Here is a 26935-nt window from a genome sequence, read left to right on the forward strand (position 1 = left end):
CCCAGGGATACCGTTTAATAAAATTAAACATTTCAGGAAAAAAAAATTCAAATAACAGTAATAGACCTAGGTTGAAAAAACAACTGCCAGTTTCAGTCACGATATATTTTTATAATGCCGAGCTTTCGACGTAGGGTATAGGGTCATCTTCAGGACTGTGGAACATATGTACAGTGTGTTATCAATACTTATATTAAAATGCTCTCTATCTCTGAGAGTGTACTTCTTTATTTGTCTGAAATTTGGGGTTCGAGCTATACTCATATTCTAGAGAGAGGGCAATTAAGATTTATAAAGGTTGTTACACCTGCCTAAATGTACGCCTGACTCATATGTCAGACTTGAAGCTGGCAGACGTCACGTTCAGTGTAAAATCTTTAAAGCGGATGTTAAACTGGTGGGAATCTTTGTTAGAGATGCCTGAATACCGACTACCTAAGTTATGCTATTCCAGATTGTTGGAATTGAGTAGTTTCAGTATGCCATATAACTTGGGTGATAGAATTGAGAAGGTATCTGATTTCCATCGATGCAGATGATATTTGGCAAACTCAGAATCTTGAGTCACTTAAAGAGAATCGACATAATATGTAAAGTAAAGTAAAGTAATCGCCTATTTTTTCAGACGGGGCTTAACGTCCAACTACCAATTAGGTGTCGTGGACGGAGGCGACTAGCAAACATACTTTACTGTAAATTTCTTTTATTAACCATTAAATAAAATCCAAGGCCTAAAGACCGGGAATCGAACCCAGTACCACAATACATATTAGCTTCGCAGGTCTCGCCTCTAACCGCTCGGCTACTGTGGCGCCTGACATAATATGTTGGATTCTTTTAGAAATAATCTATTTAGCCGTGATATCAATACAATTTTGAACAGTCGCTACAACTCTGTCTATAGAAATATTTGTAGTTTCTCTTTTTCTTGCAAATCTTATCTCAGACTTAATACTCACATCAATAAACTAAGATTGATAGCCCAAGTACGTGTAGCTTATAAAAAAATTTCTAGTATTTATCTCGATAAAAATAAATTTCAGTTCGATTCCAGCCACTCCTGTAAGCTGTGCACTTTCAATGAACCTGACGATTTTTAGCGCATAGCATTTTAATTTGTCCAATTTTTACATCGATAAGAGAAGAATATTTATACAAATATATTTCAAATCACAATCGGGAGGAGCAATTAATAAATTTGCTGAGTTTCCTGGAGCCAGGACATTTAGATAAACTAAATGATATTTTCCTATTTTTTGTTAATCTTTTTAAAATAAGGACATTGTTTATTTAAGCAGTAATTGTTTATTATAATTTGAATTTTCCAAGTTGTCTATTTTCTTGGTAATTAACCATTATTTCTATAAATATTCTTATTACTATTATTAAGAAGTTCTCATTCATCAATATTTTTTCATATGCAGGAAGTATTTTTAGTTTGTTATTTTGTAAATATTCCTAGTTCTTTGTTTTTAAATAATGTGTTTTGTAAATAGACTCTTTGTTCTTTTCTGTACATTTCAAATTTAGTTAGTATTCTTTTATCTTTTCTGCATTGAATTTGCATTTTTGTTTGTTTTTTGATTTATTTGTTTTTTGATTTGTTATTTTTATTCTATATTTACATTTTTTTTTGTTATTCTATGAATTGTATAATTAATATGCCAACCCCCTCTGTATGTCTTGTTGACTAGAACAGAGGTAAATGTAAATAAATAAAATATTAAAATGAATATGTATGATGTAAAGTAATTTACAAAATTATTTACTTAATTGACAATGTAATATTTTACATCATTAAAGGTTGGTGTGACTTTTGTCTTTAGCTTTAATTTAATTCTGTCTTCTGTCTTTACCTTTAATTTAATTCTGTCTTCTGTCTATATCTTTAATTTAATTCTGTCTTCAGTCTTTACCTTTAATTTAATTCTGTCTTCTGTCTATATCTTTAATTTAATTTTGTCTTCTGTCGTTACCTTTAATTTAATTCTGTCTTCTGTCTTTACCTTTAATTTAATTCTGTCTTCTGTCTTTACCTTTAATTTAATTCTGTCTTCTGTCTTTACCTTTACCAATCTTTAATGATGTAAAATATTACATTGTCAATTAGGTAAATAATTTTGTAAATTACGTTACATTATACACATTCATTTTAATATCTCGTAATTATTGTTAACACACTGTAAATATGTTCCACAGCCATGAAGATGACCTAGTCCCTAGGTCGAAAAATATCATGACTGAAACTGGCAGTTATTTTTTCATCCTACTGAAACTATGAATCAGTCACCAAAAATAATGGACCTGACTAAATTAAGTTTTTTACTCCCTGTGGATCAAATTTGATCCAAACTTTACTGTAGATCCACTGGGTCACACCTTAAATCAAATTCAATATTATCCTTCTGTGTTTTTCCGTTTTTGTATAAGGGGTTCCGTATAAGAGTTGAGTAAGGGATGACAAAAGACGTAACCAGATTTTTTTTTAAACCTCTTTAAAATTCCCTCGCGTACCCTCGTATGCTTGATTTGGTTTAAGAGTAAATGCAATATTTTCAATTTATATAACTATAACTATAGGTAGAAGGTGCCACAACAAATCGTTTGAGACGCAGTAGCGTACTTACGTTTCTTTTTGGGATGAAGAAATGATTTTTTTAAAAAATACAGAAATGGATTAATTTCTCTACACAAGGTGTTTAATAATGAACTAGGGCTTGAAGTATACGATTTTAAATTCTCGGATTTTATTAGTTTTATTTTTCATATACTTTAATGGGGGGGGGAAGTGCGCCTGTGATGCTGACTATATCCAGACTACTCGTATAGTCTAAAACTAAATTTTTAAAACAAAGGAGTCTGTATTAACTAAAATTTTCAAAATGTTTGTTCGAATGCATAAATAATAATATTGATAATAATGTTTATTCATACACAAAATATACTGTTATTACGAAAAATAAAATGAAAGATAAACATTCTTTTATACTGAATTTTTCCCCTATTTGCAGTTATGTGGTGCACACTATAAGCTCAATTTAAACAAACATTTTAAAAAAAGAAAAAATGGTAAAAAATAAAAAGGGTAAAATAAAAAATTAAGGCAAATAGATTGGAATATTAATTATAAAGCTCCTCTCAAATAATTACACAAAAAAGGGGCAGGTGTCGGTTTAGTGGTCAAGAGAGTAGCTTGGTAAGTGAAAGATCCCCATTCGAATCCCGCAAATAGCTACTTTTTTAATTTGTTAGAAAAAAAATGTTTAGTATGCGGACGTTAAGCCCTGCCGGAAAGAAATGGCGATTACTTTACTTAAATAATTACAAAAAAATTTCCAATTTTCTCCTGACTAGATTATGTATTTTTATTAAAATATTTTAATCTATAGTCTGTAAGTATGGGGCAGTTAGTACCAAAATTATTTATGCCTTCCTGATATGAATCTAGCTTTGAATAGTCTGTAATTTAAATTCATTAACTCTCATCAAAATTTTAAAATTAACTTATCATCATTGAACGGTCTTATTTTAAATTAATCAGTTTGATAACTGAGAATTGAGAATGCAGTAGGTCTTCTTACAAGGAATATGAGGGGAACGGCATCAATCAAAAGTATTGGGGACTGATCTACCACTTGTATGATATTAAAGGGAATTGTAAATTTTAGCTCTAGAACTGCCGTAAAGTACTGATTCATTTTGGTCCGAACGTGTGCCCTCATGGGTGGTTATGATATTCGGAGGTGTGTGTACAAGTGGTAGAGGTTATTCTCTGTTTTGGGTACAAACAGAGAATGTATGGCAAATGCCACACCATCGCACAGTTCTATAATCTACGACTTGACGAGTTATCTATTTTACAAAGATCTTCGAATGACGTCTTAAAAAGACAGATGCATTCTGATTCTTATCGTGGTCGATTAATTAATTAAATATTACTGTCCACATTCTTGGACTTATACCAAAATTTGATAAGAGTAGTTTGTAAACATTATATCCACTTCTTAATTTATAACTTACGCACACATAAGCTTAAACGATTTAATTCTTACTGCCCTAATTTAAACATCCGTTAATAGTCAAATTTTAAGAAAAAAGCAGTGAACCCTTTTTTCAGAAAAAAAAAAATGCTGGTGGGAACAGTCATTACATTTGGTGCTACATAATTCTTAACGATAAGTACATTTTTTTCACGCTTTACACGTTTTGGCGAAGCCCCATTCTGAGTATCACAAGCATACGACTCACTAAACCAAGATAGGTCCACCCTTACACTCACATTTGACAGTGTTGGTGACTCACTAGACCTAGGTAGGACCGACCACCTTTCACATTATGAGGGGTTAAATAAAGTTTTAAAAACTTCCATTTAGATAATTTACGGTTTTACTACCTCTAAGTATTTGGTTATTAAATTTCTAACCAAACTTCCAAGAAGAAAGAAAATCAATACACCTGAAGTGCTATTTCACAGAAAGGCTTTTTCTGTAATTTACTATGAATTCGCAAAACGGATTCATTTGAAGCTGATCTAATGGCGTACTTAAGCTTGAATTTCAGTTTGGCTGGTAATTCTTTCTTAATTAATATTTTGGTTCGTATCCTATCAACATTATCATTAATTTGATCTCTTTTTTCTTTTTATTATCCAATTCTAAGTTACAATAAAATTCAATTATATTCGCAAATTATGGTAAGAAAAAGTCATGTGAGTGTTCATTCGAGATTTTTTCATGAGAAAGTAAAGTAAAATGAAATTGTCGAATATTGGCGAAAACTATATTTAATAAAAAATGTCTTGAAAATTAGGAATTTGTTTTTATTTTTGAACAATTTGTTAGCAATTTTTCTTAATATTTACGTAAGATCAGTATTTCTAAAAAAATGTTATTAAAAGAAATGGAAATTTGATTCCCGGACAAATAAGTGAAAGGTCTTGAAGCACCATTGTTAATAACCTTTGACCAGCCATGAATCGTTTTCATTGGACGGGGCGTGGTAAACCTAGACGTGGGCATGACCCGCCCACAGTCTGCAACCATAACTACATTGTGATTGGCCAATACTTTAAACCTAATAATTTCAATGAAATAAGTAATTTTAAATTTTTTCTCCAAATTTTCTCCGATAGGTATTTGATCCCTTTTAAAATACGCTAAACAATATTTCTTTTGGAATAATACTTTATGTATTACACAATTATCGTTAACAGAAACAAAAAACTTGATAATTTGTATAGTTTCATCGTGAAACTGATAAAAGAGGAATGAGCATATTGTAAAGTTTTTGTCCTTTTACTAAAAACTTTACTTACAACTAGTGACTGCCACTAGTTATTAAATAATATGTGTGAGTTTGATAAATAATAAAACTCGCTAAACTTATAAGTAGTAATTTGATCTATTAACACATTAACATTTACTAGCAACTAACGCTATTCATTACGGTAACCATTTACAACTGTCACAACAGTTTACTGTTCCTTACTCACTACGTAACACCACAAAACTGTTCCACGACTGACCACTGGCCCGCACTGCACCGAAATGCACTAGTCTCAGCTGCACTAACAAAGCTTAACTGACTAACTGCCTAACTAGCTAACTCTGAAGCACTCCGCAACACTGACTCTCTCAAACTGTTCCTTCCAAAGTGTCTCTCCAAAACTGACTGACTCCAGCTGTGTCTGCCTCCCTTTAACTGAGACTGCCCCACTCCAACTCCGTCTGTCTCACTCCCACCTGCCACTCACATGCTGGGGAAAACACATACTGCCACCACCCCGACTAGGGCCCCTCTCTTAGCTGGCTTTTACACAACGGTGGACCGTTATAGGCTACGGTCACTAAACTCATTGACCGATCTAGCCCTTTCTTTTCCAGCTCAGGTAAAGCCTTGCCTTTTGTTTACCCAGAGGTGAACCGTTACCGACTTTGGTCGCTCAACCCCCAGAACAATCTAGGCCTTTCTTCCCTGGCTCAGGTCAACTTCGTTACAATATTGTAGACTTGTAAGCCGCCATTACATGGGGTGTAAGCTTACTTTATACTCCATCCAGTGGAGAATTCTAGTGGCAAGTTCTGTAAACATAAATGCAGTTTCTACATTTATATTTAACCATGTTGACGACTCACTAGACTTACATAGGACCATCTTACACTCATATTTAACTTATTTTTTACCACCTTACATGTAACCTATTTATGTGTTAATCTAATATTTTGTCAATCTATCTACTACACATTTCCATGTTAGCGAAGTAAGTAACTTGAGTGACTTCTTTTTCACCTTTGCTGTTCCACTCTGGTGAAACCTCGCTTTGTAGGACACGTTCCTGGATTAGAAAGATCTCACGTAAGGCTACATAATTCAGTTAATTAGTTTTAGTCTTATGCATACATTACAGCAATTATTACTTTACGTTTCACTGAACCAACCTTGGATTGACTTGCCACTTATAAAGTAGGCGAATACTACTTTAATTTAACCTTCTTTTTCATCTTTTTGAACCGACTTGGTTACTCAATGCGGTTAGAGAAGATGTGTTTTATTCCTCATTTATCAGTGTTTTCTGTGAGCTGGCAACACTTTGCAAGTTAAAAGCATTACTTGTTACTCCTCCTATAAACTATCTATTATGGCTATTTTGTTTTACAGATTTCAACGATAAAAATCCTATTAATCATGGTGCCTTCACCAAACAATTGCTCCAGTGGTACATCAATACAGAAGTCATCAGAACTTCAAAGAACTCCTAAGACCGGATTGCGAAAATACTCAAGCACTCTCCTCAACAATATATTGAGATGTAGACAAAGGGAGTCAACGGGGTATTTGGGAATAGAAATAGCAGAATAGTTACAGAGAAGTCATTTAAAATGTTTTCCTAATTCTCCAAGCACTTTCCACAATTGATGGCACTCGTATTGTTAGAATGAAAGTGCGGAGATTCAGAAAAGTGATTGTATTGATGGAGATGAGGCAGCTGGTTGTTAGAGTGAAGGTGCTGAGTTTGAGAACAGTGATAATATTGACGATGATGAGGCACCAGCTAGACAGAATGAAGGTGCGCATTGTTCCGATTCTGGTTCAACCATTGGAAAATTGTGGTTATATAAAAATTAAATTTTGATTAAATTAAAAAATGTAATCGTCAAAATTTATTATAACTAAATTTGGAATTTAATCAATCAATTGAAATACTGATTATTTAATTTTTTTTAATCTTAATTTTTTTATGATTAAAAATTTTAATTCATTATATTCCGATTAAAATTAAAATTGAATTGTAATTTATTCAATAAGGGCCACGGTAGCCGAGCGGTTAGAGGCGAGACCTGCGAAGCTAATAATGTATTGTGGTAAAGGGTTCAATTCCCTGGTCTTAGGCCTTGGATTTTATTTAATGGTTAATAAAAGAAATTTACAGTAAAGTATGTTTGCTAGTCGCCTCCGTCCACGACACCTAATTTGGTAGTTGGATGTAAAGCCCGCCTGAAAAAATAGGCGATTACTTTACTTTTTTTACTTCACTTAATTCAATAAACTAATTTTCGTCGATTAAATTTTTAAAAATTAAATTTTGTGTTAATTCAATTGGACTTTAATTGATTAAATTTTTGCCCATCTCTGTTTATATGTAAAAGTTTCAATTGAGAGTAACATATAATTTAAATTTGCATTAGCTGATAACCTGCTCTGTTTTAATTATGTCTGTGTTATACTTCTAAAATGTTGTGAACCATGAAGTAAGTAAATTCCATTGAAATAAATTATGAGTGAATCAAAATTAAGCTTCAGGTTCAGTATCAACTAGCGTTTCTACAGAAGGATGTGCAATAAGGACATTTGTAACAAAATTTGAAACTGATTGCGAAGATTTAATTATACTTCAGTTAAACTGGTTTTCCATTCAGAAATTACAAAATTTAAAGTTTATTTGCAATGTTTTACAAATTTGGGAATAAACTTGTTTTCTTTTTTAAAAATTTTGTTAAAATTGAGAATGGATCCCGGGAGGTTCGAAACACTTTTAAAGATGACTAAAAGTGAAAATTAATACTGAAATTTGTCTATTTATTTAAAGTATATGATGTATCTTTTACTAAATCTTATGAATAATGTAAAAGTAATGTAATAATGCCTATTTTTTTCAGGCGGGGCTTAACGTCCAACTACCAATTAGGTGCCGTGGACGGAGGCGACTAGAAAACATACTTTACAGTATATTTCTTTTATTAACCATTAAATAAAATGCAAGGCTTCTAGACCGGGAATCGAACCCAGTAGCACAATACATATTAGCTTTGCGGGTCTCGTCTTTAACCGCTCGGCTACCGAGGCGCCTTAAATAATGTTAATTACATCGTGATTAATGTAAAAATGAAAATCTATTAATGGAACGTTTATTTAGTAGTAGGGAAGTCTAGATTCTAAGATGTGGTGAAACCAACTAGATAAGTTATAAACGAGTTAAAAGTTATTTGCCCTAAATTATAAAACAAAAAATGAAAATTTTATCTGTTACAGGAAAAAGAGAAAAAAATTGTCCAAGTTGGGTGTTTTTCAATGTTACGCTTTTTCGTGCAGTTTTTGACGATCAACCCTTATACAACTGTCCTACCGGACAGTTTTAATGACTCTTCAGCCAATCACCTGTCACAAAAAGTTGAACTTCCTTCGCTGAATTTATTATAATAATGGATCAATTATTCAACGAAAGCAGACAAAATAAAACATTAAATAAAAATTGGGAGAAGGTTTTGAGAAAGTGTTACTTGGGTTCAAAACCAAATTTTTTTTAAAAACAAAAAGTTAGCTTACCGATGAAATCTACGTAAGTTGTCGGAGAGGATGGTGCCAGTACTGAACTCTTTCTGCCAGAAGTAAGGGCGTAAATAAAGTTGGTAAATTGCCGAGCTTTGTTAGTCAAGAGTGCAAAAGTGAGGAAATTATGAGGACTTAGGCAGCTGAGGTGGTCTACATATGTGGTCCAGTGAGGGACATATGCACTGAGGGCACACATCCACATAGTACCACAATCACGTTATCACCTAAATATTTCAAATAAATGTGATAGATCTCCATATTTGTGTCACATATATGTGGTACAGCAGGTTTTAATTAAACAAAATCCATGAACCCGTACTCCACAATTTAAAAAAAAAATCAATTTCATGGACAACTGTCTTTTAAATTTGAATTGAGCTGAATGTTCAGTAGCCCTTTATAAATAAAAAGGGTCGCCATTAATAATTTCAAGTATTAATGAGGCGCTCAGCGCAATACTGGCCCAACCCCAACTGAAGTACTTATTGGGTAAAGTACTCGTAGATTTGAAAGTTTGATGAAAATCTGTATTTATTTATGGCAGTGATATTTCAAGTAAATTCCAAAACTTCATCATATATTGCAGTGTAGTACCTAGTTTTTACTTACGCATTAAATTGGTACAGTAAAACAAACCATTCTTGCTAGTGCATGTGGGTTGGGCCACTATTGCAATATCCGATTTCAGCTGATTTGGGAAAATATGTGGGATAGGCTTATATTATGGTGCTATAAATCCGGTAATATAAGAAGATAATACGTTATATTCTTTATGAATACTTTTCACATCGTATCCTCTTCCTTCTTCTTCATCAGAACTTCCCAGTAATAAACCAGGGTCTTCTGTTACTGCACTTCTTTTATTTTAATGTTATTAATGTTTCTGTTCTGACCTCCACATTGATCACTGTACATAAGTTTGCTTGTCTTTACAAACGCCTTTATACAGGGTGAACCAGTAAGTATTGTTCATAGGCCTACTACGAGTAGTACGTATGTATTATATATTATATACGTATGTAATTCATATGTACTTACTCCAAATTACAATTTCACACTGTTTGAAAAGAAAAGAATGTGAATAAACCTTAATTATTATTTTTTTTTTTTTTAGTGCAATTTCTAACTTTTGACTTCCTTATTTTAAGACAGCCTACTTTAAAAATTGACTACTGGTCCATTTTGGAATCGTTTAGAAAAGAATTTTAGATTAGGTAAACTGAATTGTGCCTCAGAAACCTGGACCATTTCAAAGACAGACGAACACCGTTTGCAGGTGTTCCGAGAGAAAACTACTGCGCAAAATCTACGGCCCAGTACGTGAAGGCACGACCTGGCGACTTAGGAAGAATAGAGAGTTATATGATCTAATGAAGGAACCCCCAGTAGTAGCCTGGATTAAACTAAACCGGCTGAGATGGGCAGGCCATATGGCGAGGCTGAGTGCCGATGAGATTCCCTCCAAATTGCTGCGCGGGACCCCGGATAGGAGACGGAGGGTAGGTAGACCTAGACTGCGTTGGAATGATGGAGTTGCCCAGGACGCGAGGAATATCCTCGGACTGCGTAACTGGATGGCGGCCGCTAGAGATAGAGACGAGATGGCGGAAGCATATTGAGGAGGCCAAGACCCACATCACTGGGTTGTAGAGCCAGGAAAGAAGAAAAAAAAAAGAACTGAATTGTGCGCCAATGGATACAGTGTTTGAGAACTGACACTACAAGCAAACAAGAAACAACAATCAATGCAATGGAGTGGACGACGCCAGCAGCTCTTGATGAAATCGGGCGGCCAGTGTTTTCTTGGATGCGAAAGGGATTTAATTCAGCGACTAAGTTGCAAAGGGTGTAACAAAAACAGCCAAATACTACGCAAGTCTAACTAGGAACAAATGTTCGTGAAAAGAACTGAATTGAGAAAGATCATCTTTCATTTGGACTACGAAGGTGCTTTAGTAACGGGAAAAGTAATGAATATGAAGTAATTCACCAGGTTTTTTTTGGCAACCTCTCACTTCCGAAGAAAAACTCAAGAAGTTTTGAGTCAAGTGAGGAGGAGGTTGGCAGCGGTTGATGGGTAATTTGCACTTCTTTCTGAATCGCAGTTTAGGGAATCTATTCATGGGGAATACGGTGAATGGGATGTCTGCAAGTATGAAAGGTGAGCGCAAGAATTAGGTTCAAGTCTACAGGGGTATGGCTGGAATATCGAGGGCTCTACCTCCACAGTATGAACGGTGGTAAGCTAGTCCTGGTATGAATGGAAACGTTTTGTAGTAATTTGCTTCAAGCTTCTGAATTTGTGAATGAAAAAAAATAATCGGTTAGTTCTACCAACCTGGTGGCAAAAGAGTAATAGGCTATATGATAAAACATCAATAGCAAAAATCAATAACAAATAATGCTACATAGCTTAACTATATTGGCTATAAATGAAAAAATGGACTACATACATGCATTTAGCTGATATTTTTGGGGTAGATAGTATCAGGGATCTGTATCTGCCAATCTTTTACAGATACATAGATTTTTAAAAAAAAAAAAAAAAAAAAAAAGCTGGTGACGGAATTAGTGTGTAGTTTGCCAAGATAGTTTTGGATTAGGAAGGTTGAGGACTGTGTGTGGGTGGCGCGGAGAGGGGGAAGATATAGCCCGTTGTTGGAGTATAAGTCTACGAACGAGCCAGCACTAGGTTCTAGATAAATAGACACAAATCTCGCTGTATAAGGCAGCTTATAGGCTAATAGTAAATATTATAACTGATTTCAGTGCACCCATATGTAAATATCCCCACTTCGCTAAAGGAACAGGTGAAGCTGGCAACTGGGCAGCACTAAGCACCATCGTCTTCCAAAGCAGAAGGCTAGCTGCCAAAAATTTCAGCCACAACAGAAAAGAGTAGGGATACGAGAAATTTTCACAAAATAAGAATACACTATAGAATAAATATAGTTTATGATAGTTTTCAGTAGGTGTCCAGATAGTGTACGAGTAGGTAGCTAGGATCTACGGCTTGGACCACCTTCTCACGGCAAAGGAAACTTACAGCATTTATAGCATCTAATAGCCAACCTTAATACAAGATAAAATGGTAAGTACATTTTTCTAAAAACATAAGTGGCACTCCTGATGTAAAAACTTATAAGTACATAACTTCAACAACCACGTGATCTCAAAACAGCTTTCGAATTCCAGAGCAGTGCTAAATCCGTAAACTATTCCCACGGCCTGCAATTGGATTCATGGATTTCCCAATGATTTCTACCAGGGGTGTCCTCCAAGGAAATCGCAATCTTTAAATTTTATGGTCCATCTTTTTAATTTCTTTTCAAGGATTTAAGGCGCGTCAACAACTTAGGTTATTGGCGCCCGGAGCTTTATTTTCAGTGAAGTTCCGGCACTTCGGATAGTGTTCTCTCGCTACAGACAACACTGTCCATCACCGGCCAGTGAGCTGTAGGAAGCTCCAAAAAGAAGAGAAAATATAAGTCCGCAGCTGGATTCGAACCCAAATTGTTATAAATTTAAGAGGTTGTTGATCAGTGCAATCATTTTCGAAAAGCACTGAAAAAAAATTTCAGAAATCTGTTCTGTAAAGTCTCTCTCGGTTTACAGATCGCATCAGAGGTACATATATATCTATTTAACAAAAGAGAACTGCAGTATCTAATCTAGCTCATTCAAAACAATGCTAATCATGGCTAATAATCTCACAAATCGTTGCGAATCTTGTAAGAAGGAAATTGCCATCTCTAAGGTGCCCTATGTTAGCACAATGTACAGATCTACCCCCTACATAAATACTAAGTTGCGTTAAATGATAATGGAATACCAAATTTTAATTATATAATCGATTGACACTATTAAGGCAAATCAAGTTATAACTCTCACGAAAAAATGTTTGATCTTAAGTTCCGAGTCCAAATAATGTTAACTGAGTCACAGTTCCAAGTTAAAAGGGGCGGCCGTTTCTGGTTGCCTGATTCAATCCTAAACCTGTGTCAATAGGTTGATCCATAAAAATCTATCAAATCTGAATTTTATTCCATTTCAAAATCTTTTTGAAAGGTTGCTAGCTGTAGCTGAGACTGGAATCATCCAAGTATCAGAAGGTCAGGGATATATTCAGTTAAATGAGAACAAATTGTAGCTCCCGATGTCAATGGAGTTTATCCAAGTCAATAAGTGGAAAATACATGCTAAGTAAGATGGCCAACGGGAGCTCTATAAGCTGCCTATTTTACTCTACCTTGGTGGACAAAGTGTACTGCGTGTACAAGCTATATAGGATAATACGAGTAGCTCTAGAGAAAGACGGGAAAGTAGATTTAGGGCGCTAATGACCATCGCAGTAGGTGCGCCAAAGTAAATAAAAATTAAGCTACCCTGAACCTCCCGCCCTATGTGTAACTCGTCATAACACAACACAATAAGCTGGGTATTTATAATCGTTCTCTGGCCATATTTACTTGCATTTGTCAGAAAAAGTGACAGCATCAACATCCTTTCGTTTGCAATTGCATTTCTAAAAATGTTATTATACATCGCCATCTTCCCTTGAAGCATCTAAACAAAGGAAGGAGCTGTGCTGATAACAATGACTCCTTAGCCCATTATCCCTGTATCCTATCGATGTTGTAGAAAAGAGGCGGAGCAGTGGATTTTGAAAGAACATCGGAAACGTTGAAGATTCCGAGCTGATTGCCGTCAGGCTAAGGAAATTCTTGGCCCGTCGAAAACGGCTACGGTTGGCTTTAGCAGGTCCTGGATCCGCCAGTTGTTTCAGGTGTTGAATGAACATGCGAATTTAGCTTACCATCTTTTCAAATGCGGCCTTACCCAGTCGCCAATTTGTAAAGGTGTGTCCAGTTTATTGTAAAACTAGATTTCTCGTCTTCGTTGAGGTCAATTGTTTCCCTACCGGAGATTGTGGTATCTGGTAATATTAACGAACTTTCTAGGTTAAGTAATAATAAGTAATATGCTAAGTAATAATGACGTGATCGGTGTGAAAGATGGCCATTCAACGAGCCTTTACAGCATAAGATTCAGGCATGACTGGACAAACTAGACACCCGACATAACGCATGCAGTTTGTCGTGGTCCAACGACGCTCCAGCTAGCAGATTAGCAGAGAGAATGGTCTCTGGAAAGACTCAGACCTAACAGATTTCAGTGAGAACAAGAAATACATAAAAATAAATTTGATTTCATTCTTATTATGATGAAAGCAACCATGAAGTAATAATGAAACTATACTTCCAGAAGATACTACCAATCCTATTCTCTATGACACCCTTCTAAGCGCGTTTTAATGATGAGGTCGCAGAAACTAGTTTTTTTTTAACAGTGACTACTAGTCTGGGATGACTGTTACTTAACTTCGGGCCAATGTGGAAGGGTGGTCTCTTGGTTACGGTCGTTGGGCATGATCTAAGTCCAGGGATCATCAAAGTGGTCGATATCGATCCTTGAAGGCCAATATAATTAGATGTCGATCCAATCTAGGAGATCGATTAGGAGTCGATTAATGTCAGTGCTATCCAATCGCAAATTTACTGACAGGAACGCAGTATATACGATTTTGGTTTGGAATGCCACTTGTAATTACAACGAAGCAACTAATTTCGAACCAAACATTGGTAATCTTGCCTCGCGTCATCAAGCACATTGATTTACGTAAAAATTTGATTTCGTCACGTTTTTTTCTAACTTTTTTTTTTATAGAGTGGGTCGATCACAGAATTATCAATTTTTATAAGGGTCAATGATCAAAACATTTGGCAGCCCCTGCTTTAGACGATTCCTATTGGCGAAGAACCCTCGGCTGTTCCGAAAGTCTGCGATGTTATCTAAGGACCTTCTTGCTGGGGAACATGCCCCTTTTTTGGGCCGAAGAACATGCGCCGGAATAGATTCAGTGGCACAATACCTTCTCAGGCACGGTGGCCATAGTAACCTCTCAAAAGTTGGACACGGAAGTATTCACAGTCTATATGTGCAAATTGTGTTAGGAGAAGAATTTTGTTAATCGAATTGATAGCGTTACAATCGCAACTTTGCAATGTAAAAACCTGCGGTTTTTGAGAACCAGGAGGAATGGTAAAATAACACAATTAGGAAAATCCATTTAAAAAGGGCATGTTTTCTTTATAGGAGCTACGAACGATCGAAACAATAAGGTAATTTTATCTGGGTTATCAGGGGGCCCGCCACTCTAAATCCCTTTCGCCATCTTTTACAATTCCCCTGAAAAATGATTCAAATAAAAATTGACTTGAAAATAGCTGAGCAAAAAAAGGGATGTAAGTAGTAGGTTTACAGGGTAAAAAAAACGCTGAACAGTGTCTTAAATTAGTCAGGCAGGCAAAAAACTTAAAAGAGCAAAAAAAAAACAAACGAAAATTTGGACTCGATGCAGTACTTAATGCTCTAGCCTTGCTCTTACTAAAAAAAAAACGGAAACGCGTGACCACTAGCTGCAGAGAAGACGTATCACGAGTTGGCTCTAGACAAAAGCTAGACAGACACTGTCCTCGTTACGTCTATTTATAGACGCACCGCTATTTTCACACCTTCAAATTAATGTGCAGCACTATTTGTGGCTTGCAGTGTTTATTTACATGCACTCCTATTCACACGTTCGCACATCTGGTGGCAGCATACCATTCGGTCATATTCATATTAAGAAAACTTATTTATAATAAATAGTTTTGCTTTATTATATAAGTTCACACAGCAATAAATCACACTGTTGTAGCCAGCATGATTTTAGATGCTTAATAGTATTTTAGATGTAAATTTTTATAATTTAAACTGGCGCCACGGTAGCCGAGTGGTTAGAGGCGTGACCTGCCAAGCTATTATGGACTGTGGTAACAGGTTCGATTCCCGGTCTATTGGCCTTGGATTTTATTTAATGTTTAATACTTTGTAGTGAAGTATGTTTGCTAGTTACCTCCGTCCAGGACACCTAATTAGGAGTTGGGACATAAAGCCCGCCTGAAAAAAGAATAGGCATTACTTTACTTTATAAAATCACATAGCAATAAATCACACTGTTGTAGCCAGCATAATTTTAGATGCTTAATAGTATTTTAGATGTAAATTAGTATACCTAGCTTTAAGTATAATTAAAACTGGTAACCGTTTTCAAGAAAACCGCAAAAAAAATGCTGAAAAATTGACTTAGTAAAATGGCACTTTTTTAGAGATGGATTTTGACCAAATCACGAGTGCGATATTTTTTCCCTTTTTGAGTTACCCTTTACATTGTGGTGATTGGACTTATGGTACCCAGAGTAGCGACCACAAAAAATCAAGCAAATTTCTTAGGAAAATATTTGAATTAAAAGTGTTGGGCCTAACAAAAGTTTTTTTTTTTTAATTAGTTCATTTGAGGTTAATAGCCAAAACACAACGGGTGTTATCTCAAGGCCAATTCGATAATTCGGGTACGCTTTCACCTAGCCAAAACATGTTACTTTATAGAACGAGTTTTCTTATTTTAATAATTTGTTATCATAATTTAAATTTTCTAATTTTTTAAAGAAACCAAGCGCAAAATACGCCCACCTTATAAATAAATATATTGATAGGAGATTGTAGTAACAAAATTTATGATAAATCTCACACTGATCAAGGCTTTCTCTGATTTCTTAGCTTCCCAGAACATGAACGTCAAATCCGACCTAAAACTAAATTCTAAACAGTTTTTTTTTTAAAATAAAAAAATAAGAAGGTTTATAAATAAAAAATACAGATCTACATCTGTGCCAATTAATAACTCAAGTATAGAGAGAAATATCCTCGTGTACGTAATGAAGCGTATCATAAGCTCCAACAAAAATATTTTGCTTTAAAATTTTTATAATTATTACATTCAATCTTATTTCTGTTACAGGAGGAATTAAACAAGGACCAAATTCAACGTGAGTTAAATTCTTGACTAAATGATTGACTTTCAGAAAGTAATTAAATTTAAAATATAAAAGCAAACGGCCAGCAGAAATCTTGAAACATTTACAAGAAATACTCTTTCTGCTATTTTCAAAGTTCTAAATTAGCAAGTTTCAACAAACTTTGGAATTTTTATTAAGTCTTTAGTTGGCTTCAATATTACCATAACGGATAAAAATAGAAAATGTGCTTACTAGTGAAATTCAAAAAGCTGCCGTGATTAGCGCTAGTATCGTTATAAATCAGCTGTGTACGAACAGCCATGGTAACTTAAAATAACAAAAGTTAGATTAGGTTATCACAGAATTTTATAAAACTTGTACAAGTATCAGCTTGTATTTACTAAAGAAATAAACCCTTGTAATCGCACAAATAGAGAACCAGATACGTGTCAGCTAATTTGCAGTTCTTGCGTCAGCTTTCCTTGGAGCCAGTACTCTCTTCCCTTCTTAAATCATTAGAGCTAGACTGCGCAAAGACAGCGGATGGAGCTCGCTTAAAGAATTTGGCGAATTCATTCCCACCTACCGAAGCCAAACGGTAGCGTCATTCAGAATGAACATAAGGATTTCTATAGACCCACTTCAACCAGACTGAGTACATGATTGACAGATAGACGTGCCTCTCCGTGGCAGTTGAGCTCTCATATAGGTCTTATCCTTTGCCCATTACGTGAGATGGAAGACATACTTACAATCAGCCATCGAGTAGCTAGGAAAAGTCATAGGCAGGGTTCGGTGGGAGCTAAAAGTCACGTTTCTATTTCATTGGAAACCAATGTAATGTAAAGCCAACTAACATTTAGTAAAACTTCTTAGTTTGAGATTTACGGTAAGACCAAGCTGTAAGAGTTATAAATTTGTATTTTTAATTTCCAGTACTCAAACGTGCCTTCGATGCATTCGCTCAAGGTAAAGGTTTCATTGAAGCCAACATGGTCGGCACCATCTTGCAAATGTTGGGTCATGAAGTGTCAGACGCTAAACTTAAAGAAATTATTGAAGAAGTCGATGCTGATGGTATGTTATTTTTATACTGTTATAGTTATCAGAAAAAAAGTGGCACTTTAAAAATAACTGTTCTAAACAAAATTATTCTAGGCTCTGGACAACTTGAGTTTGAAGAATTCGTAGCACTAGCTGCCGGCTTCCTTACAGAAGATGAAATGGATGCGGAAGCCATGCAACAAGAATTGAGAGAAGCTTTCCGATTGTACGACAAAGAAGGTAACCCAGGATTAGATATATGTGATAAAATAATGCAAAATATCTTTCTGCGATCTCCCTTTTATCAAAGAACGCCTGTACTCCTGAATTAACTTTATGTAAAAATAACTCAGTTTTCTCGCTGAAGCGGTTCTTTACCATCAATTTCTTTAATTTTATTCTTCTAAATGCCACTATAAATGCAAGGTCAAAGCACTAGCTAGCTGAAACCAAACATGCGATTGGACTACATCTGGAAATAACGCTGTGCCATTTTAATTAGAATGTTCTATTGTCCCCCAAATTTATTGATACCATTGAGACGAATTATTTCCTTTATAGCCACAGAAAGAAAGCTCTCTCATCTTATCACAGGATTTCTCCAATAAATCCACTTCTCACCACATGTTCTTTTTGGTAAATACAGGGTGTCCCAAGCTATATGGATAACGACTTTTTCTCGGAAACTAAGATAGCTAGAAAAAAACTAAAAAATACGTGATCCCTTAGTTTTTTGTTAGGAATCCAAATTTAATTTGTAAATTTTTTTCGGTGCTTCCAGAAGCGAGATACAGGCACAGACTTCATTTTTTCAAATGGGAAGGTGCGGTTTTTATTTCAGAAATAGATTCCTCTATTTTTTTAAAGAAAAATTTACTTGGACGGTTTTTTTCTGTGAGCGATATTTCAGAAGTTATGAATGAAAACATGATTCTTATAAGAAATGTCAAAATGATAATATTATAACGGTTTTTTGATAGAATAAGAAGAAAAGTACTATTTTATTATAAATTTTACTCCTCATTAATATTATAGATCATGCTCGAACTGGCCTCCACCATTAGAGATGCATAGACATGCTCTTTCCTGCCAATTTTCCCTTACTGCCAAAGAAATAGATTCGGCTTTAACCGAGTTACGGGCATCTATTATTCTCTGCTTTAGTTCATCTACAGATGCCAACCCGGCTTGATTCTGATGCACCTACATTTAGAAATGCTTCTAGGTAAGCAGAAATAAGGAAAGAAAGAAAAAAGTTATGAATAATCACCTTGTTTTTCAGGTATCCTCAAAGGAAATAGTCCATAGGTGTCAAATCCGGTGAACGAGGTGGCCACTGAATATCCCCCGTGTCGATATAACACCATCAGGCATGTAAAGAGATATCTCGACAGGCTATTTGATTGGCGTGTTATATCAACTCGGGGGGCGATTCAGTGGCCACCTCGTTCACCGGATTTGACACCTATGGACTATTTCCTTTGGGGATACCTGAAAAACAAGGTGATTATTCATAACTTTTTTCTTTCTTTCCTTATTTCTGCTTACCTAGAAGCATTTCTAAATGTAGGTGCATCAGAATCAAGCTGGGTTGGCATCTGTAGATGAGCTAAAGCGAAGAATAATAGATGCCTGTAACTCGGTTAAAGCCGAATCTATTTCTTTGGCAGTAAGGGGCAATTGGCAGGAAAGAGCATGTCTATGCATCTGTAATGGTGGAGGCCATTTCGAGCATGATCTGTAATATTAATGAGGAGTAAAATTTATAATAAAATAGTACTTTTCTTCTTATTCTATCAAAAAACCGTTATAATATTATCATTTTGACATTTCTTATAAGAATCATGTTTTCATTCATAACTTCTGAAATATCGCTCACAGAAAAAAACCGTCCAAATAAATTTTTCTTTAAAAAAATAGAGGAATCTATTTCTGAAATAAAAACCGCACCTTCCCATTTGAAAAAATGAAGTTGGTGCCTGTATCTCGCTTCTGGAAGCACCGAAAAAAATTTACAAATTAAATTTGGATTCCTAACAAAAAACTAAGGAAACACGTATTTTTTAGTTTTTTTCTAGCTATCTTAGTTTCCGAGAAAAAGTCGTTATCCATATAGCTTGGGACACCCTGTATATGACCGCCATTTGAAGGTTGAAGTCACATCCTTCATACCTTTCCCTTACTCTGGGAGAAGACCCAGACAATCGAATCTGAAGGCACTGCCAGTTCTGGAACAAGTGCACCAGTGCTTTTATATGGATGTTTGATCCAACTACTTTCTTTAGTAGATTAGATTAGATTTAGATTTGAACGACGGGACGGGACCCATGCCCCACGGCACCGCAGCCACCAAGAGGCTTATTGTGCCTTCCCTTAACTCTAGTAGATGAAACCTCCCCTTCTAAGAAGGTTGAGGGCACTATCTTTAGTCTCTCATCAATGTCACATGGTGGCCGTTCCTGAAGAACCTGTTCTTCCTTCTAAAGTCTACCGCTATCACACTTTTTATAAACCAAAGGCCAGCATTAAGCTAATCAAGGACAATTTCCTCTTTGACTTGAGTTCAGCTTCTGAAGGAGACATAGACCTTTCCGGGCACGGAGGAAATTAGATTAAGTTTGATAAATAATATGACTTTTTGGTTGGACTTTCTAGAAATCTTTCGGTTTAGAAAGAATGTTAATTTATTTTATTTTCTAATTCAACTTTATTGTAATCTTTTTATTCTGCGCCGCTTAAATTCTGTAACATCTCTTACAGGTAACGGCTACATAACAACAGGCGTCTTAAGAGAAATTTTAAAAGAATTAGATGATAAATTAACCGCACAAGAATTGGACATGATGATCTCGGAAATTGATACTGATGGCTCCGGCACCGTAGACTTTGATGGTAAGCAAGTCAACTGGTGTTCATACGACTTTCTTTTTTTTTACTAAAACTATTAGAAAACCTAAAGACATAAAAGTGGGCCCCGTTAGTTGGGGGACCAATAATTCAAGTTTCTTTGACAATTTTGGCCAGACATCGTCTTTTATTTTTCTCCATCCCTGACTTAAAGCAATCCAAACTTAAAGCTAATTCTAACATTTTCCCAACTCAATCTACCGAGAAAAAATTATTTCCCCACAAGAAAAAAAGGTTTTCTATAAAGATGACAGATCTGAGTATATCTGTGGCTAGTGTATTAAGCTTGGGAAACAGCGGCGGAGCCATTAGCCAGGAAAACCCAAAGCAGTGAGGAGGATTACTCCCTGACAATGCAAGAAACTGCATTCCTCTTAAGGGCTCCACTCTTTATTAAGATAAGCCAAAGTTATCTCCAGGAGGAGCTCAGAAAGGTAAAGGAGACCAACAGGAACTTTAAAGTAACTTACTAGGACGGAGTCAGGTAAAGATCTTGCCAGTGGCGATTATAACTTGAAGAAAACTGAAGCATGTTTGTGAAAAATTAGGTTGCGCATACTTTGACAGCTTTCCCCTCTCACGAGGCATCGTCGACTCAGGAGAATACCAGAAAAAAACTGAGTCTAAGACATGGTAGCACATGCAGATTCTTTAGGCAAATAGCGGAGAATTACAGAGCAACCATCTCAGAAGAAGATCTGGAAGCTTAGCTAGTTTACCAGGTCACAGCTAGTTGCATACTGACCCCGAAAACTCTGGGATTCTGAGATTTCTTATTAAGAGCGATGCACAAAAAAGTAAAGTAAAGAAATTGCCTATTTTTTCAGGCAATTACCAATTAGGTGTCATGGACGGAGGCGATTAGCAAACATACTTTACTGTAAATTTCTTTAATTAACCTTTAAATAAAATCCAAGGCCTAGACAAGGAATCGAACCTGCTACCACAGTACATAATAGCTTGGCACGTCGCGCCTTTAACCGTACGGCTACCGTGGCGCCCTTTAAGAGAGATGCACAACAGACCTTTGTTGGTCGCAGAGCAATACATCTGTAGACAGAATTTTGCTGACAATGGAACGTTAGAGGGATGTACATGGTTGTTTTCACCGTAGATCTAGACGTTTACTGGCTGTGCCAATGCAAATCATGCACTTTTTGTACACTCTGTAAATCTCTCAAATTATTGTACTGATTTGGAGCACTCTACAGGTCAAGGTTGTTGTTGCCCTTAAGTTTACTTAAGTGGTAAAAATATGTTCAGTGTACTGCTCTGGTAGTTTTTAAGGACAATGTTACACTTTATCATTAACTTATACAAGTATTATCTATAAATTGTGCCAAGATAGAGGCCAGGCACGTCATTATTCAAGGTATGCAGTCGATGAATTAATTGTTTAAAATGTCAATAAAAGCTTTGTCAATATAAGAGAATAGAAATACTAAATTTAGCTCCAATTAATATAAATAAATATTACTTTTATTACAATTAAGAATTTGCTAAAACTTAAAATCAAAAACGAAAACGAACATATAGGTTTCGTGACCGTAAATTATTCAATTAAGGATTCAAAATTGGCGAGAAATTGGTCCAAATAAAAACAACCACTCGTCTCTTTGCCAAAGTTTCGACAAATATATTGTCTTCTTCAGGGCCTGGATATTACAAATACAGAAAAACACAACAATTTAGAGGATCAGTAACATAAAACATCAATAAAAATCAGTAATATAAAAAATAAAAATAAATAAATAAATAAAATAAAAAAGTAAAATACAATAATTATAAAGAATTTTTATTTGACCGATTCCTCGCCAATTTTGAATCCTTAATTAAAAACGTAAACGTTCATGCGAGTTATTCGGGAACCAGAGACATTTTCTGCCTTTAATGCTCGTAAAGAGAATGGAGTGACGAAGTGTATGCAACACGTGGAATGTGCATAACAAATGTACTGAAATTAAAAATTCAGGAAAAATTGAAAAATATATTTAGTATTTTATGAGATAATTTTTATCTGATTAAATTTTATATTTCTATTAAATTAGATTAATATTATGCCCCCCCCCCAAAGAAAAGATGGCGCCGATCTATTTTGTTTAGGTTTTGGAGCACGTCTCTGATAGAGGCATGCTCATTAGGTTAAGAATACTTCAAAAATTCATCGATGCCATTGAGTTAGCAAAATTTATTAACCTACAAACCTCTAAGAACCTCTCGAATCGTAAAAAAAAAAAAAAAAATGGCAGAGTAAAAATTAAATTAACAGATTTCTTTAAACAAGCATCATTAAACCTCTACAGAAATATTAATTAGCCAAAGTAATTGAATCGTTGTAATTTGTTACAGAATTCATGGAAGTAATGACTGGAGGAGACGACTAATCCCATTTTCAGCAGCTAGACAACAAAGACTATTAAAAACTGCATAAACACCTATTTTACAAAAACCATCAGTGTTGATTTTAAGGTGCATTTCTATATGGGGAGGGGGAAACATGATGAATAAAATATTATCTTAAAAATAAATAAATAAAAAATATTGCCAGTTTGTTACCTACTCTAAACAAATGTTGATATGGGAACAAATACGAGTATTAAATTCCAATTTTTTAAAACAAAATCCATTGTAAACTAAAAAGACCAAGTTGTAAAAAGAAAAGAATAAAATTAAATATACAATAATAAAATGGCACTTAAATTCTTTAGCAACTAAATCTACATATGTCTAACTAGACCTATGCCTAAGACTAATCATTCGCCTAAAATGTAAACAGAACAGAGAATCATTGATTTGATATAGGTGTTCATCATTGGTTAGTAGATTTTTCATGAGAATAAAGTTCCCCTCTCCAGCTTTATTACCTAACAGTTAAAAACACCTTTCTCACACATTAAACATTTACACCTACTTATTACTTAATTTTGAACAATTTTATAATCACTCGTTTATTCAAATCAATCTAATCATTCGCATAAAATGTAAACAGAACAGAGAACAATTGATTTGATACAGGTGTTCATCATTGGTTAGTAGATTTTCATGAGAATAAATTTCCCCTCTCCAGCTTATTACCTAACTAAAGTTAAAAACACCTTTCTCACACATTAAACATTTACACCTACTTATTACTTAATTTTGAACAATTTTATAATCACTCGTTTATACAAATCAATCTAATCATTCGCATAAAATGTAAACAGAACAGAGAACAATTGATTTGATACAGGTGTTCATCATTGGTTAGTAGATTTTCATGAGAATAAATTTCCCCTCTCCAGCTTATTACCTAACTAAAGTTAAAAACACCTTTCTCACACATTAAACATTTACACCTACTTATTAGTTAATTTTGAACAATTTTATAATCACTCGTACATTCAAATCAATCTAATCATTCGCATAAATTTATACAGAACAGAGAATCATTGATTTGATATACTAGGTGTTCATCATTGGTTAGTAGATTTTTCATGAGAATAAAGTTCCCCTTTCCAGCTTTATTACCTAACAGTTAAAAACACCTTTCTCACACATTAAACATTTACACCTACTTATTAGTTAATTTTGAACAATTTTATAATCACTCGTATATTCAAATCAATCTAATCATTCGCATAAATTTATACAGAACAGAGAATCATTGATTTGATATACTAGGTGTTCATCATTGGTTAGTAGATTTTTCATGAGAATAAAGTTCCCCTTTCCAGCTTTATTACCTAACAGTTAAAAACACCTTTCTCACACATTAAACATTTACACCTACTTATTAGTTAATCTTGAACAATTTTATAATCACTCGTATATTCAAATCAATCTAATCATTCGCATAAATTTATACAGAACAGAGAATCATTGATTTGATATAGGTGTTCATCATTGGTTAGTAGATTTTTCATGAGAATAAAGTTCCCCTCTCCAGCTTTATTACCTAACAGTTAAAAACACCTTTCTCACACATTAAACATTTACACCTACTTATTACTTAATTTTGAACAATTTTATAATCACTCGTATATTCAAATCAATCTAATCATTCGCATAAAATGTAAACAGAACAGAGAATCATTGATTTGATATAGGTGTTCATCATTGGTTAGTAGATTTTTCATGAGAATAAAGTTCCCCTTTCCAGCTTTATTACCTAACAGTTAAAAACACCTTTCTCACTCATTAAACACCTATTTATTTACACCTACTTATTACTTAATTTTGAACAATTTTATAATCACTCGTATATTCAAATCAATCTAATCATTCGCATAAAATGTAAACAGAACAGAGAATCATTGATTTGATATAGGTGTTCATCATTGGTTAGTAGATTTTTCATGAGAATAAAGTTCCCCTTTCCAGTTTTATTACCTAACAGTTAAAAACACCTTTCTCACACATTAAACATTTACACCTACTTATTACTTAATTTTGAACAATTTTATAATCACTCGTATATTCAAATTAATTCTTTACTGAAACCATTTATTATCTAATTTTTCACAGTAAGAAACAATTTTTCTCAAAAAATTATTATTTTTTTTTTTTGCGCATTACCAGCTGAGGTTGATGAGTTAAATTAGCGCCCGGAGTTTTTTTTTCATATTCGTTTGATGAATCGACAATCACTCGGAAGGTTAATGTTTTCCAAACTTCAAGTTGGGTGTGACATGTTTGGGCCCTAAGATGATAAAAAAATTTAGCTGCACGCATGTGCCGTTTTATGGTTAGGAATATAGCATAATTTACCTGAAAGCAATAATGCTGATACAAGGATCTACTTCTACAGCTGTTTAGAAGGCGTCTTCTAAGGTGTAGAAGGCGTCCTGGATGAAGTTTTGCTTTACTGGCTCAAATCTATCTTCCTCCCATAAATAGTTTGGCCCAGAAGTGAGCAACTCCCAGTCCCCTATGCTCATATGCATAGGCTCATCTTATCATTTTAACCTTAACAAGTCAGTTTCCCTCTCAAAATATTTTTTTTAATCATTTAAGGCGCGTCAACATCCGAGGTTATTAGTGCCCGGAGCTTTTATCAGTGCACTGTCGGTCTCCGGACAGTGTTCTCTCGTTACAGACAACACAGTCCATCACCGGACAGTGAGCTGTAAGAAGCTCCTAGGAAGAGAAAATCTAAGGGTCAGCTGCTGGATTTGAACCCGGGACCTCCGGCGTGGGAGTCCAGTATGCTAACCTCATAGCTAATCCCTTCCCTCATTTCAAAAAATCAATCATCTAGTGAACCACTTAATCCCTCATTTTTTTAAAATATGAATTAGTGGCTAAGCAGGTGGACTATACTATGTCTGGCACAATCAACCAATCGACGACGACTTAAAACTTAAATTGCCACATGACATATGTAATTCACAATGCCAAGATATAAAACCTAGAAACATTTTTTATAATCGTATGTACAAATGTTTGGTAAAAAAGGCACCTTAAACTTAAATAGATTTCTTACTTTTCGTTTTAAATTTAATTTCAACCACTTTTCTCTCAAAAAAATGTTGATCACATTTAACCATAGTTCAGAAACAAGTTAAAAAATCTGAGAAAACTCTTTACTTACTCAGAAATATCATTTTGCAACGAATTGTCCAAAATTAATTGGACTAGAAAATATTAAAGTAACTTTTCAAAAAAAAAAACGATTAAGTGAGAGTATATGATGATAAAATAAATAAATTAATTAATTAGTAATAAGTAAAATGGATCAGATTGTTCAAAAATGATTAAAGCGAGAGAAAAGTGGTTGAAATAGATAAAATTAAAAGAGGCTGTAAGCAAAAAAGAGGTTTAATTCGATTGAAAAACGATTTTGATATCAGTGAACCCTTTAACTTAATGAACACTTCACATATTCATTAAAATTAGGAATTCAGTATCAGCCAATATGACTACTCTAAGTAGTCTGTCTAAAAGTAATGTAAGCTGGGAATACTGAGATGTTTTTAAGTTTGATTCAAAATATGAGGAGGAGAAGTGCCTTTTTAGTGAACGGAAATATCCTCTTTATGGATACTTCGTGGAGGATCACTCTGTAGAAAGTACACTAACGAAGAATATGGTTATGGATATAAAAGGCGCCTCTCCAGTAAACCCTCATGGTCCATGTCATGGTGGATTACTTTGCAAGAAGTGAACCAAGAAGGATGTGAATTAGACTGAGGGATGCATGTTGGGTTTATCACAAAACTCAAGAAGAGATTCTGAAAATAAGAAGAATAAAAAACATGGGACAATTAACGAAATTC

The 26935-nt window shown here is 34.6% G+C and overlaps 2 protein-coding genes across 6 annotated transcripts in view; one reads left to right on the forward strand and one right to left on the reverse strand.

The window, feature by feature from the left end:
* The window catches only part of rg (A kinase anchor protein rugose), a 257928-nt gene that overhangs the window by 229524 nt on the left and 1469 nt on the right, over positions 1-26935 (reverse strand). The window lies entirely within an intron of this gene.
* TpnC41C (Troponin C at 41C) lies at positions 11781-23237 on the forward strand. Its single transcript, XM_074143216.1, has 6 exons — positions 11781-11920; positions 16733-16760; positions 17667-17807; positions 17889-18014; positions 20535-20666; positions 23031-23237. The coding sequence occupies exons 1-6, from the start codon at positions 11918-11920 to the stop codon at positions 23063-23065; spliced, it is 465 nt and encodes a 154-aa protein (XP_073999317.1). The 5' UTR covers positions 11781-11917; the 3' UTR covers positions 23066-23237.

Source organism: Rhodnius prolixus, unplaced genomic scaffold (genome assembly GCF_049639745.1).
Source record: "Rhodnius prolixus isolate KJV_2025 unplaced genomic scaffold, Rpr scaffold_12, whole genome shotgun sequence".
NCBI lineage: Eukaryota > Metazoa > Arthropoda > Insecta > Hemiptera > Reduviidae > Rhodnius > Rhodnius prolixus.

What these genes read in the sequence shown, in the direction of transcription:
- TpnC41C (XM_074143216.1), top strand. An exon ending in TGAAGAAGTCGATGCTGATG is followed by an intron (nt 17,808 to 17,888) that starts GTATGTTATTTT and finishes AAATTATTCTAG; the next exon opens with GCTCTGGACAACTTGAGTTT. An exon ending in CCGATTGTACGACAAAGAAG is followed by an intron (nt 18,015 to 20,534) that starts GTAACCCAGGAT and finishes CATCTCTTACAG; the next exon opens with GTAACGGCTACATAACAACA.